At 48.9% G+C, this 17,971-nt stretch overlaps 1 protein-coding gene across 1 annotated transcript; it reads left to right on the top strand.

The window, feature by feature from the left end:
• Window positions 1-1,753: 1,753 nt before the first annotated feature.
• On the top strand, window positions 1,754-16,724 carry LOC135898402 (uncharacterized). Its single transcript, XM_065427317.1, has 8 exons — window positions 1,754-2,962; window positions 3,560-3,741; window positions 4,232-4,470; window positions 5,939-6,371; window positions 7,507-7,779; window positions 10,327-10,519; window positions 12,933-13,321; window positions 16,212-16,724. Exons 1-8 carry the CDS (start codon window positions 1,894-1,896, stop codon window positions 16,515-16,517), a joined length of 3,084 nt encoding a protein of 1,027 aa, XP_065283389.1. The 5' UTR covers window positions 1,754-1,893; the 3' UTR covers window positions 16,518-16,724.
• The last annotated feature ends 1,247 nt before the right edge of the window (window positions 16,725-17,971 follow it).

The raw sequence follows: 17,971 nt of genomic DNA, 5'->3' as shown, positions 1-17,971 counted from the left end.
AGATAGATAGATAGATAGATAGATAGATAGATAGATAGATAGATAGATAGATAGATAGATAGATAGATAGATAGATAGATAGATCGAATTCCTGCATCGCCGTAGTGGCATTACTGCAAGGGGTGGTTGTGGGGGGCGGGGGAAATGTATACAAAGTCGACCGACATAGCTAGGATACGTAGCTGAACAAATTAACTGCGGGGAAATCAAAATACTGGACACAATGTGTAATCGCGTAATTCATACATGATCAATACAAAATGCAAAAGCAATATCAAATGATACAACAAATACAAGGTAAAGGTAAATATGGGATATATGAGATAGACCGTCATAAGTTACAATGATGAGGAAAAAAAAGACACTATTTTCGATTATATTCAGTGCTGCTTTAGGGAGTTGATTCCATTCCCGAATTGTTTTTGTCGTGGAGTCCATTCCGCTTAGCAACGGAGACAACAGAGAAATATATTTTTTTTTTATTGTAGACCGACACATACCCAGTGGCACATATATATCCAGTGACTCAAGCTGGCGTGAGAGGGGTTCATTGAAGAGCGGAGCATAACCCAGTGGACCATACTCACTGACCCAAGTTGGCTTCAAAGAGGTTCATTGACTCAGAGCGGCACATGATGATGATGATGATGATGATGATGATGATGATTCATTGACTGAGAGCGGCACATGCTCAATGGAACATATCCCGTGACCTAAGTTGGCATGAAAGAGGTTCATTGAAGAGCCACATATAAGCAGTAGCGCATGCCCAGGGACGTAAGTTGGTCAGACGGGTTTGCTTTGAACCGGGTTCCCTCATCATATCAGCATGATGCTCCACACATTAGAACATGGGCTACCCGGTGACCCAGCTTGGCCTAATAGCGGTTAGATACGGAAGACGCTGACAGACGTACCGAAATCTGGGTGAAGCTCCCTAAGAATTCTAATCGCTTTAATAATATGCTCTATTGAAGCATCGTACTATCGCGGGAACTGCAGTCTGGAAACGTACTTTTGATGCGACGCAAGAAATAAGACGTGTCGACAACGCCTAAATGTAGACGATGAAGCAGCGTGTCGAAAATATGACAAATGGTTTGGTTCCGTGAGAACCAAGGAGTTGGCCTTAGACTTTGCAGGTTCATCAAAACATATGTTCTTGCAAAGTTTATGCCACAGGGTGCAACGAACATTCTTGGCGTCTGATAAGGAAAATGTAGTGAGAGTGAGGGTACCCAATTCGTGCGCTGTAGTAGCTGATCTGTCTGCCATCTTAATTCCTGCCATATCCGCGTGACTCGGTCGCCATTGAAAACTTTCCTGACCACCAATAGACTGACCAGAAAGCAAGAAGCTAACCAGCAAGAGAATCAGTAGTTAATATTTTCATAATTTCTTGGCAATTGAGTGATCCACGTGATAGTAAAAATCATTTATTATTTCTATATTCCCTTGCTAATACAAAGCGTTAGGGAAAGGAAGCTTCGCTTAAACGTAAAAAAAAAGGGGGGGGGGGAGCTGGCTCCGGCTCCACTGCCTTTGCTAAAGCAGGTCGCTGTTGCATTCATACTTCCTTAGCTTGTCCTTCTCTTATTTTTCTAAATATAATCAAAATGACGCTCGTCCAATGCATGCGTCATTTCACTGAGGAACGGCCGAGTAACCTATGGCCACGCGCCATTTCGGTTATACCTGGAAAGAAAAACGAAAGAGCGTTGTCTTCTCATCATCACCGACAGAAGAAGAAGAAAGTACCATAATCAGGCTTCGGCTGGTATTTCGAAGGAGCGACATCTACATCCATTTGGCCCGTTACAGCCAAAACCTCTGGTCACCCCGCGCACGCAGGGACTGTTTCCTATAAGTAAGTAAAATAACGATCTACAAACGATGGCAAGCTTAGACCTGCCGGAAAAAGTTGACTGCGGCGGAAAAAACGACGATGTGTCCCGAGAGCCCGCTTCGCCGTCGCCTCGGGCCCCGCAGCGTGAGACGAATCGCAAGCGTGCAGGAAAGACCAGGTCGCGTCAGTGTAACGAGCACGGACGACGCAAACGAGCAGGAGGTTCCACCCCCAGCTCATCTCGATCACGCGACCGAAATACGGACATAAAGGCGCTCCCAACGACAGCCAATGGGAACAAGAAGGCAGACGCGGACCGCGCGAACGGTAGTGCCAAGTCCAGTGGCCAATCCAAAGAAACGGGGACGAAGATGCCCCGGAATAGTCCGAGCAGCCCGAGCAATCAAGGTTATGCTGAGAACCTTGACTGCTCTCTCGCAGTTTTGGCCTCTGCACCTGCCGGGCACGCAGAGGAGAGGAATGAAGTGCCGGAGCGCAGCAAAAAGCCTGGTGAGGGCGCTCAGGAGATGGCGCCGACTGCAAGGGTACCCGACGCACTCAGACTTTCAGACCTGGCCGGACACGCCAGCGCTCAAGAAACGGACGTTGAAAGCGACCGCGGCTTCCGGGTGTCGAACTCGGAACCGGCGCTGCCAGTCGAAGCACCGCAGTACGATACGTCGCACGTACCGAACGAAGCGGTGGAAGCGCCTGCGAACGGACGAGGAAATGACGGGATGGTGGAGCAAGGCAGCTGCAGGAGACATTCCGCGGTGCCAGTGGACGGTGTCCTCGCTCCGTCGGGGCCAAAAGGGAGCACGGAAAAGCTGAATCCGTCGACGCCACCCGCCGTGACACCAAACCTCAGTGCCGTCCCCTCCGGTCGCTATCCGGTCGCGGGCGAAACGGCTCCCGCGCCTCCCGAAACGGCTCCCGCGCCTCCCGAAACGCTGGCTGACTTGACGGAGTCCGAGGGCCTGCCTCCTTGGCGAGGACGAATTATGAATATTATTAAGAACGAAAGCGTCGATGGGACCGGCGCCACTAACAGCGCCAAGCCCGCTCCCGCATTGGCCAACGTCAAGTCCAGGTATTCTGGGACGGCAGATTATCAAGGTGCGAGCCAAAGTCAACTTACACCGTTCTATAGAACTGGCGCGTGACATAAAGACCGGGGAGTGTCGAAGGAATTTCACGTTGCTACATGCTTCCTTGCACCGCCATAAGCACTTGTGTTGACATTTAATGTGCTTCTATATTATTACCTGTCCATTAATCGAATGCATTCAAATATTGGACAGATAATACAGAAGCACATGATGTGCTGGCACACTGCAAGCGCATAAGGAGGCACAACTAAACACTTAGAAACGTGCAAATGCGAACATGGATGTTAATTTGATTCGTGTTCCTATTTATGCCGATAGCACATCCCCTCCGCCAAAGTTGCTCATGAGGCAAACGCGTGGCACTGTAATAAGAGAACCGACAACCACTACTTTCGGTCTCGCGACTCCGTGGTGCCAAATGAGCCCATGGTCTGTTTTCCGGCCGCATGAAGACCGCTGGTAAAAGAATACTGCATGTGAAAAGAGGTCAACCCCTTTTGATTCCCCATCACCCACGTCTTAATTTTCTCCTGCACGTCTACTCACGCCCTGAAATAAGAGTGCTTCAAAACTTTTTCTCGCTTTCCCTACTCTTTGGCCACAGTGACGCTCCGTAGGCTGCGCATGGGCCTATTCGCCAACGATCGCGACGAACCCTCCAGTGCCAGCCCAGCGTGGCGGATCCTGATCCTGGTGCCGCTTGTTGCGGTCGTGATTGCGCTGGCACTGGTGCTCTTGGCGCGCAAGAGTCGCCTTTCCCACAGGACGCGCACCGTGCACACGCCCGTGAGTGAGCGGATCGCCCGTTGTTTCTATCCTTCTCTTGACTGCGTCCCTTGTAAACCACAGATCAGTTCGCTCCGGCATAGTCAGGGCCGTCCTAAGTAATGACGGCGGTGGACGTAACGGCCACTTTCCAGCCGCACAGATGTGTGACGAAGTAGCGCCTGCCTTCAGTGGCAGTCATCCCAAAGCCTTGTCACCCCCTTCCTCCAATCGCCTAATTCTGACGTCACTGCAAGTGCACTATTCTATCAAAATTGTCCCTTTACTATATATCGAAAATTTCTATTTAATTGACGCCTTCAGTTCATGCATGACAAGAGCTGGAGATGTTTAAGTGTTATCTGGCCTACGTTGAAAGGTCAATTGGAACTTTCTGCCCCCGATTGTAAGTTACGGGTATGCCGACAATGGTATTTGGCCCACATATCCACCGAGATCCTTCGCGAGTGTGAAATGTGACAACTACGTTCCCCTGCCGCCCGGGGTGCAGAACGAGAGCGGCATGTGCTGGACCGAGGCTTGCCACAAAGTGGTGGCATTCGCGATGGAAAACACAGACACGACGTTCGACCCGTGCGTGGACTTCTACCGGCACGCCTGCGGACGCTGGTTCGCCGGCAGCACCGCGCGCCGAAGCTACGCCGACGAAAACCGTGTCAACTTCAGCGTAGCTGCGAACCAGGCCATGACACAGCTGCTACTCAGGGCGGAGCCCGGCGCCGGCTACGTGTGAGCGGGCTTACATATGCAGGCTGTTAGAATGGCGTTCTCCGCAGGCTGCGCACGTTTGCGTTCGATACGCGTGCGATTTCCTCAGACGAGAAACCAAACAGAGCGTTATGAGGGAACGGAAGGCAGACATTCAAAGGAACGTATAGGGGAACATCTATTACGTACATTATTGGAAACATGAAGAGCTCGAAAAAATAATCGTCCTAATCTGTAACATTTATCAACTACACATCATAGACGGTAAGCAGTTGCCAGTGCACCACTTCAGTTTCTTTCACCTAATTTTTTATTTACAACTTGCATTTGGTTTCAGGGTGCGGCACCGAAACACGACAACCTGGCAACACTACTGCTCTAGAAATTTGTCTGAAGAGGCGACAATAATTTTTTATTTGTGGCAGTGATGAGCGACGTCTGCCACCCTGGCGTACGCACAGCGTAAGCTCACGCACAGCGTGAGTTTTCTAGACGTATCCACTTGAAGTGAATCTCCAGGATAACACCAGTTTCGAGATATAATTTCCCAAAGTGTGGGACGAGCTACATGGGCTTTCCAGTTATTTTTGTGCTCCAATGCATAAAAGAGCGCTTTGTTATTAAAGTAAGTGGAGCAGTTCATTTGAACGGCGAGTTTGATAGTACATATCTCTAAGGTGGTGTAATTCTGGAAATTCAATCCAAGTGGCGATACGCCTTGCAAACTCATGGGCTACAATTCGTAAATTGCAGTATGTGCCCCACCGTAATTAATAAATAAGCTAATTAGTTAATTATTTAATTAGTTAACGATATGTGTCGATTTCTCGTGCAAGTAATGTTCGCCTATCTGAATAATTAGCTCAAAGACGAGTTATATTATCTGCAACAGGCGATTACTAAAAATTCTGGAAAACATTAAAATGATCACCCCGTATATAGCAGCGGCTCGAATTCTGCATTGGACGTGCACATACACTATTTACACCGGCATAATGTACTGTATGCAGTTATTATACATATTGTATTGTAAATATCCTAGAAATCTTGGAGAAAGCAAGGAATACCAGAGCTTGAACATGATTCAATAAAACACTCAAGAAGCGATTTCATGATGCGCTTATATACGAGTGCATTGCCTGGTTACAAGGGCAAGGCGAAAGTAAAGCCACTTTTAGCAGTCGCTACATACTAGAAGGGAATATAAGCCGCCATATTGGAGCAGTAATATGGATGTATTGCTATTGTGCCCAGACTATGGTATAATGCGATGTGGTAATATTAAGGTTGCCGTAACTAGCAACCTTGAATGCAAGTTTGGCACTACACTACCGCGTAAACGAAGCCTAGGTTTACGTAGTATTGCAGTGTCCGATTGCCCTTGTTAACGGCTTCAGCGTCTTCAAGGTGTTTTAGGGTGGGGACCGAAAGTAGAACCGGTATACATAGCGACTACGCGAAATGATAACGCCCGTCTGCGGTTCCGCAGACCACACGACGTCGGAATGGCTCGCTTCTACGCCAGCTGTCTTGCCTACGCCCGGAAACGTCCGCGAACCCATTCCCGAGCCTTACTGGAGAGCATGAGCCTCAACAAAAGCGTGTGGACCAATTTCGCGAGTGTGCAGCAGCTTTTCTACCACGTCGTGGCCGCCAATTTTCGCACGGGTTTCGCCGGACTGGTTCGGGTGAGCAAGGAAGAAATTGCGGCGAACGGGCTTCTGGTCATGGACGTCGGTGAGAGCCTTCAGTCCACGCTTGGTGACCACGCCACGCGGTTCCTGAACATCGCACTGCGCGAACTCGGCTGGCCCAAGAACCGGTCGCTGACTGCCGCTCTGCAGGGTCTGGACGCCAGAGTTGAGAGGGCGAGGAGCCAAGTCGACGAATCTTCGACGCTCAACGCCACAAGCGTCGGAGAGGTGCTACATTGCTAGTATACGTATTAGTACAATATAAGACCCCAGCTATAGCATTTCGATAGCTAATTTATGATATGCTGCGCCCGTAGTTTCCTAAGAACTACGGCCACAGCTCAGCCCACGATTGCAGCGTTTCGAAAATCGAGCGGAGGAAGGAAACAATCATTCACATGGTTCATCAACACGTGTGTTGGCGTCTTTCTAATATATGCTTCCCTTAAGTGCCTGCGGCCTGAATGCAGTACGAATTAAATACAAGAAACAAAACGCCGGGTGTTTGGATAGTTGCTCGTCTTGCAGGTGACGTCTGAAGTTTACCGGGCGTTTCATGGAACAATTTCAAGAATTTTTAAGGGTTGCCTGCGGCAGATAGCACTATTCTAGTTCATGAGCTAGTCTACTCGAAAAGGCGGCCATTACTTGCGCAATATATTGAGCTAGATAATCAACTAATTAACAAAAATATATAATCAACTTTTTAATTAAATACCTTATGGCCCATATTGCAATTTACAAATTCTAGCCGTCGAGTTCGCGGATCCACTTGGAACGAATTCTCAGGATGACATCAGTTTCGAGATATTATTTGCCGAACTTTGCGGATAAATGCATTGGCGTTCCAGTTGCTTTCTTAACGAAACGTCGTTTTATGCATTCAAGCACAAAAGTAACTGATTACAACGGCAAGACAAAAGTAAAGCCACTTTTGAGCAGTCGCTACACTTGAAGGGAATATAAGCTGCTATATTGGAGCCGTAATATAAATGTATTGTAATTGTTCCCAGGCTATGGTGTAATGCGATGCTTTGGCGTTTCTTTATTGGGTCCTTTAATACGTCATAGAGCTTATTTTAACATGCATAATTAATAAGGTGGTCGTCGTGCAAGAGCAGCGAAGCTTGCGTGGTCATAGCGAAGCAAAAAATAAAATCGCAGTAGAGATTTAAACACTATCGTCTCTCGACTTTGTGACGCCTTTTCGCGGCCCTCAGGAAATGTTGCCTGAAAGTCACGGGAGACATGTAGGTAAAACAGCGTTATCTGCATTCCCCTCCATCGTCCAGATTACGCCCGGTTGTACATAGAATCGTTCGCTCGCTCACTCACTAAATTCTTGCTGTCTGATCTATTCTAGAATGCAGCGTCGCTCGGTCTGGGTCTATCCTGGGAGGACGGCCTGAAGCACGCCTTCTCCTCCACGTCCAACGAATCGAGCACCGTAACGAACGCAGTCGTGAAAATTGGGGCGGTCGTTGCCCTAAAAGGCATGATCGCGGCACTAACCACGACCGACCTGCAAATCGCGGGCCTTTACTCGCTTCTGCTGATGCTGGCGCAGGTGATGAGATACCCCTACTTGCTGACCGCCAACACCGCCGGCTTTGAGGACATCACGTTGTGCTTACAGGTGCGAAGCCACAAAATGCGGTGCAACGTATATCATACGTCATTAGGCCCGGTGGGCTTCAGTGAACACGAATGCATGGGTTAGCACGAGAGCTGTATCTGCTATAGGGGCTTATTTTTTTCACCTGTATATGGCTGGGAATGAAAAGGTAATTACAGAGAATTTGAACAGCACAGGCTGCTGAAGCAAGCATCGGTGTCAAAGCATTACACTACCTCGCATCACCAGTGTGTGCCAGTGTATCCAGTTTCTAAATACATCTGATCTTTCATGAAATCCTGGAAGAAGATCCTCGCACAAGCCTACAAAGAAATATGGCCGTCGTGGATTCGCTCCCGCCAGCCCCGCACGAACCTACCGTAGCGTAACTGCAGAAACACGCATCAATACTTGCGGTTCGCTTCTGCAGTTACATCGATGACGAAATGTGACGCCAGAGATACGGAGTCGCTGCTACAGAGAGGGAATAATTCCGGAATCATTTGACATTTTCAAATATCCGGAATGGAATGGAATATTAGCACCAGCCTGGCGGATAGAAGGGGAATGGAATGGAAGCCCGAGATTGCGGAAGTAGAGTTGGAATGGAATTGGCACATAGTTCCAGAGCGCTAATTACTGATTTTAGGCGAGGCTACAAAACCGTCATGTTTGCCAGATAGACTAAACATAGATTTCGCTAATATATTAGATTTCTCAATTTTTACTGAATGTGGATCTTTCAGTTAGTGCCTATTGTTCACTTCCTCTGCAGCGGCAATTATAAACATGATATGCTACACTTCTGATGATCCGGAAGCTTTTCTTCATTGCAATATTAAAGTGCATTTAAAAAGAGACACTTTTGTTTATAGATAGCTCCATAATATTTTGCTGATGATTTATGTTAGTTAACTTCGTACTTTTAGAGAACTCATTAACATCTGATTAAGGCCTTCTGTTGCCAAGAGTTAGAACAAGAGCACGCAAAGCCTAAGACTATGCGAGGCAGGCCGAAAACGGCCATATCGCTAACGGTTGCACCCTGCACGAGTCAACTGTGATTTGGAAAGCGCGCTATATTTTCTCGCACGCGTCGATTATCCACAAGATGCGACAACAGGCGGTCAGATAGGTGTGCTGGAATATTGTCTCCGGTATTATGCCATTAAATGTGAAAAAAAAAGGCAGCACACTTCGGCTATTCCTTACGCTCTGAACTCGCTCACTGCGACAGCAGCATTCTGCGTGAAGGCGACCATCATAATTTTTGCTTGCCTGCTTCTTACTCAAATAATTATCCACTACGGGGAAGCAAGGCATACGATTATATTATATTTTGCTTTACTCGAATGGTTAATAAATAGAGAGGGTAGAGACAACAACGCCCTGAAGAAATAAGAGGCCACAAAGCCTGTTTATTCTTGTGTGAAAAAATGACTGTGGCTTAGGTAAGGTTAAGCCCAGGATGCGAAGCATACTAGCCTTTATTTTAGTTGTTGAACCACTGTTTAGCCTGGTGAACTGCTGTTGCTTGGCTATATTTGGTTCGGCTAGACGAAGAAACAACTCATGCATTACTGCTTCGCCTTCAAGAGTGGAACGCGACAGCGTTCCCGTCGACCCGCCAAGGGGTGTAAGACAATGGGCTACAGGGCAGCGACTACGCGCCCCGCATTGGACGCGGTGAGCGTCGAGCAAAGCAGCGTTCGGCGCGGCAACGAAATGTGCGCCTGAGCAAGAGACGCACGCCTTAGAAACAGCTCGTTTCTAAGGCAACACCGCATTCACTAGAGGCGCTTTTGTACCGCTTTGAAGCATCGTACTCGTGGCTCAGTGGTAGCGTCTCCGTCCCACACTCCGGAGACCCTGGTTCGATTCCCACCCAGCCCGTCTTGCAAGAGTTGAGCCAAAGCCACTCCTCCTCGGTCGTGACGTCACGGTGTCACGTGGTTTCAAGGCGACACCGCCGCGCCTGAGGAGCTGGGTTGAGCTCTCGTAATATGCTTCGCATAAAAATAGCACGTAAGCTTTTTCACGTTGCTAAGAGTTCAGACTTTCTTGCGCTAGTACGAAAGGACCAGGACAGGAAAACAGGGACAAACGAATGGTGCGTAATTTGTCCCTGTTTTCCTGTCTGCGTCTTGTCATATATAGCGCAAGAAGAAAAGTATGAACGGTCACCAACTAGTCCCTTTCATCGCCCTGTTAAACTATCACTGCATTTTTTTTAGTGTGTGCGTGTGCGGCATGCAAGCGGACAATTATAGCAAGGGTTTAATTTAGTGGAGTTGAAGGAACACAATGAACCCGCTCAGCCACCGCAGGAGTGTGGATGGTTAAACTCTCACCGTTCCGAGGAGTTAAAAAGGAGTGGATTTGCGGAGATTTCCAATCTCCGGAATGTAGCGGAAATGGAACGGAGGATTCCACTCCCTAACTCTGAATGACACGTCGCCGCGGTACCGTTCCTGAGCATCATGCGTTCGCTTGCAGCTTTGCCAACAAAAGCCAGAGCGGCATGTTCATTAACTTTTTTTGGGCTGAAATTTACTCATCTTCCTGTAGGCAACTGGCGAGCACATGAGCGCCCAGTTCGCCTCATGGCTGGCACATTCACTGGAAGGAGGCGAGACACGCGCCTACCTGGACAAAATGGTGGCCGCGCTGAACCAGGCCATCGAAACGAGCACACGGCTCCACGACAACCTTGCGTTGAACATCGCCGAGGTCCCGGAAAGACTCGTGGTCAAGACGGCGGGTAATAATCGAGCTCTCCTTCATGAGCGCAAGTAGGAGCACTCGTAACTGGCGCACTTTCCTGCGCTTGTGCGAATACACCAGTCTTCTGCGTAGCAGTTTCGAAAAGCGCCTATCCGCCTCCAGGTTGGTCCTGGCTATCACATACTCGCCGTGCCGACGTGTGGGCCCTTTACCTCCTTCGGCTAGCTTGGAAGTGGTCCATGCTTGGAACGGCGTGCGTCCCACGGTATACGAGCCTCGGCGCGATGGCATACTATGTATATATATTTAAAGGTTTATACATTTCTTAAAAAAACAACTGTCTATTGTCGACATTACGCCCGGAACGGGCCTTAACGTCAAGGTAAGCTCGGGGAGGGCTAGTGTACCTTCAAGGTCCGATAGGTCGCAAACGAAAATCACAGTGAAAATCAAAGCTGTTTTATTTGCAACATTTAGATACACTTTCCAGCTACTTTTCTGCTTAGTCGCCGCGTCGCTTGAGACATTTGTCGTAGCCTGGTATCAGCTTTCCTATACCCTCGTCATAGGAGGCAGCCGGCTATGCTTTCAGCCAATTCTGTACGCTGGTCCGCAGCTTGTTGTCTGAGTCATGGTTGTGGTTCTGAGTCATGGTTGAGTGGTTCTGAGTCATCTGAGTCGTGGTTGTGGTGTTTGTGGAACACTGCGGTTCTCATCAGGAGTCAAACTGATGTCTTCCTAGCCAGCGCTTCATGTGAGCAAAGAGATAGTAATCAGAGGGAGCCAAGTCCAGGCTGTACGGTGGGTGATCAAACACTTCCCACCGAAAACGCTGCAGGAGCTTCTTTGTTGCAGCTGCATTGTGCGGCCGCGCGTTGTCATGCATGAAGGACAATGCCTGGTGCAGCCGCGCGTTGTCATGAAGAATGACAATGCCTGATGCCAACATTCCTCTTCGCTTGTTTTGAATCGCCTTTCGTAGACATTCGGGAGTCAAGCTGTACGAGACTGCACTGATGGTCGTGCCACGTTCCATGAATTCCACCAAGAGAACACCATTGCTGTCCCAGAACACAGTAGACATACATTTTCTGCTGGAGAACGTTCGCATGAACTGCTTTGCTTTCAGGGAGTCAGAATGAATGCGCTGTTTGGATTCCTCTTTTGTTTCTTCAGTTCCGAAACGGACCCACGTCTCGCCCCCTGTCAAGATTTTCTTCAAAAACTCTTCTCCTTCATCATGGTAGCACTGGAGAAATGTTAAGGCTGCACCCATATTCGCTGTGTTTTGTAATGGTCGGTCAGCATCTTGGGGACCCACCTCGCACAGAGTTTGCGATGCTGAAGTCTATCACTCACGGTGGTAAAGAGAGCTGATCGCGAAATTTCGGGAAACAAATCACTCAACACAGAAATTCTGAATCTTCTATTTTCTCGAATCGACCGATCCACTCGCTGAAGAAGATCATCGATTGATACTCGCTTCCTTCCCTGACCGCCTGCATTATGAACGTCTGTGCGTCCTGCTTCAACGTTCCTGCACCATTGCCTCACTTTGCTGTCACTCATGAAAGTTGTATCGTACACATTACTCATTCAGCGATGAATTTCGGCTGCATTGCACCCCTCAGCATGCAGAAATCGAATGACAGCGCTCACTTCACACTTCGCGGGAGACTGTTGTTCGAGGCATGTTTACGTGCTCTCTGCGCGCTCAGAATTGACAACTGCGACTTCACGCGATCGACGGGCATACGAGAGACACTGCGCAACAGATCTGCCCACAGCGTCATCCAATTTTCACTGTGGTTCTCATTTCGATATCGATCAGACCTCGAAAAAAAAAACATTTACATTTGCTCGAACATCTATGACAAAGAGTGAGAGAATTAATAGTGCGTTGAGTTTAAGTTAGCAGTAGGCGTGCGAAGGATTACTAAGGAGCAATATACAAGTTGAAACATCTCAAAGCAAGATAAGCGTACATTGAGAAAGAAAGTAAAAACAAGAAAGAAGAAAACCAAAGGTCATGCGCCATTGGAACTAATACGCAGGACTTAATTGTAACATATGAAAAGTTTGTTGTACACGCTTCACAGAAAGCGTCAATAAGTGCAGTATGTGAGAACAGTATAGGCAATATATATATATATATATATATATATATATATATATATATATATATATATATATATATATATATATATATATATATATATATATATATATATATATATATATAACCTCAGGTAGCACACACTGGTACAATATACAATACTACCTTTATAAACGCACTGTCACCATTTTGATGACACTGTCCCTAAACTATAGTTTGAACCATGACTGCTAACCTCTTCGTACTCAGACCTATTCCTCACGAGTTCCTTCTTTACATTCATATTAATTCAGCCTGTAAACACGCATAATCGTGTCCTTTCATCCGCTAACAGGCAGCGTCATCAACGAAGGCTGCGGCGCGAGCTCCACGGCGACCCGAGAGAAAGCGCGCTACAGCGACGACTTCGTGGCCAACATCCTGCTGGCTCGCAAGACGGGCGCACCGACGTGCCTTCGCGCCGACGTTGCCGCCACTGTTCGGTCGCAGCTAGAAGGGCGCATCGAGAGCGACCCCGCCGGGACTTTGGTGGTGCCCACCGCCGCGCTCACTCCGGACCTTCTCCACGCCGATGCCGGCGAGCCGTGCCTGGACTACTCCACGTTGGGCGTGATGCTGCTCGTCGAGTGGGCACGCGCTGTCTCCGCGCGTAGCCCGGCGCTCAGGTCACGCCTGAGCGAATACGGCCAGTGCGTCCGCGGAGACGCCACCGACTTGCTCGTGGTGAGCGAGCGCGTGCGCTTGTCGCCTCATCGAGGTGGCAAGGGTTGGTTACAGTAAAACCCCTTAAACTTCGTAAAGTAGTGCCACGCTTTGAAGAATGCCGCCTCCTCCTCGCGCGCTCTGGTCGAGGCTGACGCCGCGTCCCTATTGGCCTAATGGCATCACGTGGGCCCTCGCGCCGTGCATCAGCGCCATTTTTGCTCGAGAAGCGTCTACGGAGTGGCGAGGAGCGCATGTTGGCGCCGTTGCTACGCTCGAGCAGTGTAGGCGGCGCCACGGTCGAGGAGGGAGCGTGAAAGGAGAAACGAGGAGGAGTGAAGGCGGAGGAGGAGAGTGTCGCTACTTTACGAAGTTTAAGGGGCTTTAGGTTAAAGAGGACTCTGGTTCGCCAATAACGGTAAGTGCTTCTTCGAAGCCAGTCCCATAAGCCGAGGCCGCAAGTGCCTGAAGCTATAAAATTTTGCATTGTGTAATCTCACTCGGCGCTTACTTTCGCCGTGTTCGAGGAGATGCGAGAGCGTGCCGCCGGCCGTCGGGAAACGCTATGGATATTGAAGGCTTTAGAGGAACTTCAATGGTTTGAACGATCTGGATGGTCTCCCCTGCGGTTGTTAGACATCCGATTTTAGTGAGAGACTACAAGAGCTATTTTTAAGAAAAGTGTTGACCGCATGCCAGACTCTCGGTGAAAACTGCCGTTACGTGAACATTCTGGCTATACTGAAATGAAGTGACATCCATAATGACGTTTTCTATACATCTGACAAGCCTACACCCTTCAAAAAGGATGTTTTGCAAATACAAGAAGTTTAGTGTGCGTGTAATCATCCGGTTCTGGGGCTCGTGGTACTCATTCAGGCATCACATATAGGGTCGCTTCCCTACGCCGCCAGAACGCCGAAAACATGGAGATGGCCTGCGCTACACCCGGCAGTCGCACTAAGCTGACTAAGCGAACCCACGCCGTAATCCGTCTTTATCTCCTAGAGTTGCTTGTTGGTGAGGAGATGAGGTCGGGAGGTTGAAGAAAACAAATGGCTTTATTTTACTTTATTTTACATCTTTATAAGTCAATACTGATTCCATGGGTATGGGAGCACCCTCCACTTCGCACCACATGTCTGATCACACTATCGACATCTGAGCACGCACTCACAGCGCTCAAGATCCGCTTTTATTGCGATAGCAATTATAGGACACCCCAGGCGCATTTATGCCATCGTCCCCGCGCGCCGTATACTGTATGTGCCAGGGAAAGCGTGCGAGGGTGAGTGGACGATGGCGGCTCAATCTCGCGCTCGCAAAGGAGGAAAGTGAGGAGGAAGCGCGCCGTCTTATGTCTTGCGCAAGGTACGGGGGCTGGGAGGGAGGGGGGACGTTCTACTTTTGTGGCTGCTGCGTATGGTGCAGTCGCGCGCGGGCCCTTTCTTGAAAGCTATCTGCGATGGGGCTGAGTGCTGATAGCTTCTTGTGCGCTGTGTTTCCGCAGTTTAGTTCGCGCTGAAGAGAGAGGCAGCACGAAGGTCAATTCGCTCGCTGCTGCTGCCGCGCTTTCTCACTCCAGCGTATTGAAAGCGAGTTTCCGCGGTCATCGAGTGAGATGTGTTCACGTTTGCCTGTGCGCGCGTGACACCATGCTTGTTAATTTAGTTCGTAAGCGAATGTTTACACGTTTAGAAGGCCGGTAATACTACTATCCTTACTTCTTATAGCCGTCTGCTAATTGGATATCGCAATCGATGTGTCGCCCTTCAGGGGGAACTGCGACTTTCCTTAAGTTCTGGTTCTCCCTAGGTCACCAGACGAGGGAATCTAATGACCTTAACCAGGCCAATCGGAATGGTCGAACTGTTCGCAGCACTCCGCCCATGGTCGCACCACCTTGCTAAACTTCGTGTCTGATCTTGCACCTTTGCTCCCGCATATGACGCAATCGTGAGGCAATTGGGAAACCGGAGTCGACGCTCTTACAATGGAAACCGTCGACGTTGGCCCCTTCCATCAATTAGTGGGCGCTCCGTGAGGGTCCGCTTATAGCAATTTCAGGAGCCTGTCCTTGATGGTCGTCACCGCTTCCACAGAATGCGGTGGTTGCTGCCACGTAGAAGCTAGCTCCTTTGTTGACCCGTCTATAGTCAGCGCTGGGCCCCGTCGTGGTCTAGGCGCGCGCTGGTAAAGTGGTCGCTTCTTGGGAAACTCACCAAAAATGTCCTTGCCGTTTTGAGACGCAAAAGAAATGCCCAAATTTACAGCCTTATCACCAGTGGACTCACGGAAGTGCTGTTTGCACAGCCGCACCTTTTCGTGGGAATAAAATACCCGCCGTGGTTGCTCAGTGGCCATGGTGTTGGGCTGCTGAGCAGAGGTCACAGGATCGAATACCGGCCACGGCGGCCGCATTTCGATGGGGGCGAAATGCGAAAACACCCGTGTACTTAGATTTAAGTGCACGTTAAAGAACCCCTGGTGGTCGAAATTTCCGGAGTCCTCCACTATGGCGTGCCTCATAATCAGAAAGTGGGTTTGGCACGTAAAACCCCATAATTTAATTTAATTTTAATTTTGTGGGAATGAAGTAAAGAGAAGCGGCCTGCGCATCGTGTGTTGGAGGTCGAGCGATCTGCAGTGGGTGCGAGGGAGAGCCGAGAAGTATGGTGGCTTGATACGTGCTTCTCGGATGCCTAATATGTTGGAGGTCACATGATCAAGCCCTGGCTGCCCCACGCATGTGCTAGGCGAGAAGAGCGCGCGTCTCTTCTCTATAGCACAGTCCGAGACACCCCAGTCCCGACCCTGTCCTCTGGATCCAGCAGCGCAGTACCCTAACATTGCAAGTTTGGTCATAAGTTCATCACAACACTGTAACGTTTTCTGTATGCACCGGGCGCAGGCGGACAACGTGAGCGACGCAAGCCTTCGCACTATGGTGTTCCTTCCCTGGGCTCTGGACTTGGCTCTGGCCGCTGCCACTTCTCAGTGGCGCATCATCAGTGGAAGAGCCCGAGCCAGGGACGTGCCTTTCGACGATGACTCCGCCATCGAGAGGCTCAGGGTGCAAATTTTCTTCCGGCGCTTCTGCCAGAGCACTTGCGGGGACAAGGAAGCTGCCAAAGTGTGCCTCTATGGCATGCTGCGATCGAACCAGTTCGCCCGTTCCTTCCAGTGCACGTCGCCCGAGAAGCATGCCGACTGCTGATATATGCGAGGGAAGGTGTTCGCTTGCGGGTCGTGCCAGCACTGCAGTACTTTGTTGCGTAGCTTCGTTGTTGCAGAGGAGGTAGTGGACTCCAGTTTGAGTACTTAAGCGATTGTAGTTAAAATACCGAACGGGCGCTGGTCGTCGTGTGCTTTTTTTCTCAACAGTGCGGTGATTGGTCATATAAATATATGTTTCTTTTGTTCACCATACTTTGCTTGGTGAGCCATCAAGTAGTAGTGCGTCCGTGGGCAGGAAAGTACACAGGCTATGTACGTAGCATGAAATATTTTTTTTGCATTTTAATTGCAACTTGAATTTCGCTGCATGAACACAGTATACTCGCGAAATTAGTTATGCGTCTAGAACACAAGACGCCATACCTGTTCATAGTAGTACAAGCACATATTCAAGGAGACACTAAAAGGACAGTGATATAAGTGATATCCACATCCCAGCCTTCATCGGCATGCAGTACAAAACATCAAGAGTTCGCCCCGCAGGGGGCGTCTGCATAAGCAGGCGTTTCGTGTGTTGCGACACCAGCAGGGTGTCGAAAGAAGCAGGGAACAAGCAATTGCCAACTACGGCATCGATTGTAGGAACACTAGAGACGTTGGCAGAATTCGCGGAAAGGAATAGACTCTGAATAATGAATACGTTCTTCACGAAGCGCAGTGACAAGTAGTGGACCTGGAAAAGCCCTAATGAAGAAATGAGAAATTAAATAGATTTCTTACTCTATGCCGATCCCAGCATAGCGCAGGATGTAGATGTATTAGGAAAAGCAAAAGGCAGTGACCATAAGTTAGTGAAGTCTAGGATTTCTCTGAATTTGTTGAGAGAAAGAGTAAAATTAGTCAGGAAAAAACAGGTCCACATAGACGCAGTAAGGGTAAAAGCAGATGAATTCAGGCTGAAGCTCGCAAACAAATATGCAGCTATAAAACAAGAAGATGGAGATAACATAGAGGTAATTAATGAAACTGCACCTAAGCTGGTTTCAGGAGGAGCAACTGAAGTGGGATGTTTTTCGGGCGGACCACGTGCCGGTACCAACCAAAGGTTACCATTTTATCCGGGAAATGCTCTGGAATCCGATTACACCAATTTCGGCCGACCGGATAATTTCTCGCCACATTATGGCCATTTTCCCACTTCCATCACGTAGCGGCCCCACTAGCCCTAACGACGAGTAGGGCAGTAACGGGGGGGGGGGGGGGGGAGGACACTGTCATGTGTGCGCCTTGCGGGTTCGATCTCGGCACCAACAAGGGCCTGATCGCAGGCAATTTACCGCCTCATTTTATTGACATGCATTCCTCTAAAAATATTGGAGCACATAATATACTCATATAATATACTCATACCTTATAGAGTTCCTTGAGGCCAATAGTTTCTTTATTTTTTCAGTAATTCGCAACTCGGGTACGGGAAAACGTTTTCGTGTGAAA

This window comes from Dermacentor albipictus, chromosome 4, assembly GCF_038994185.2.
Source record: "Dermacentor albipictus isolate Rhodes 1998 colony chromosome 4, USDA_Dalb.pri_finalv2, whole genome shotgun sequence".
Classification (NCBI taxonomy): Eukaryota; Metazoa; Arthropoda; class Arachnida; order Ixodida; family Ixodidae; genus Dermacentor; species Dermacentor albipictus.
Note: the sequence above shows the minus strand (reverse complement) of the source record. Positions and strands in the feature narration are given on the sequence as shown.

Excerpts from the sequence above, each read along its gene's own strand:
- LOC135898402 (XM_065427317.1), top strand. The coding sequence starts at position 1,894 with ATGGCAAGCTTAGACCTGCCGGAAAAAGTTGACTGCGGCGGAAAAAAC. Across the intron at positions 4,471-5,938 it reads GAGCCCGGCGCCGGCTACGT|ACCACACGACGTCGGAATGG; the intron begins GTGAGCGGGCTT and ends GCGGTTCCGCAG. Across the intron at positions 7,780-10,326 it reads ACATCACGTTGTGCTTACAG|GCAACTGGCGAGCACATGAG; the intron begins GTGCGAAGCCAC and ends ATCTTCCTGTAG.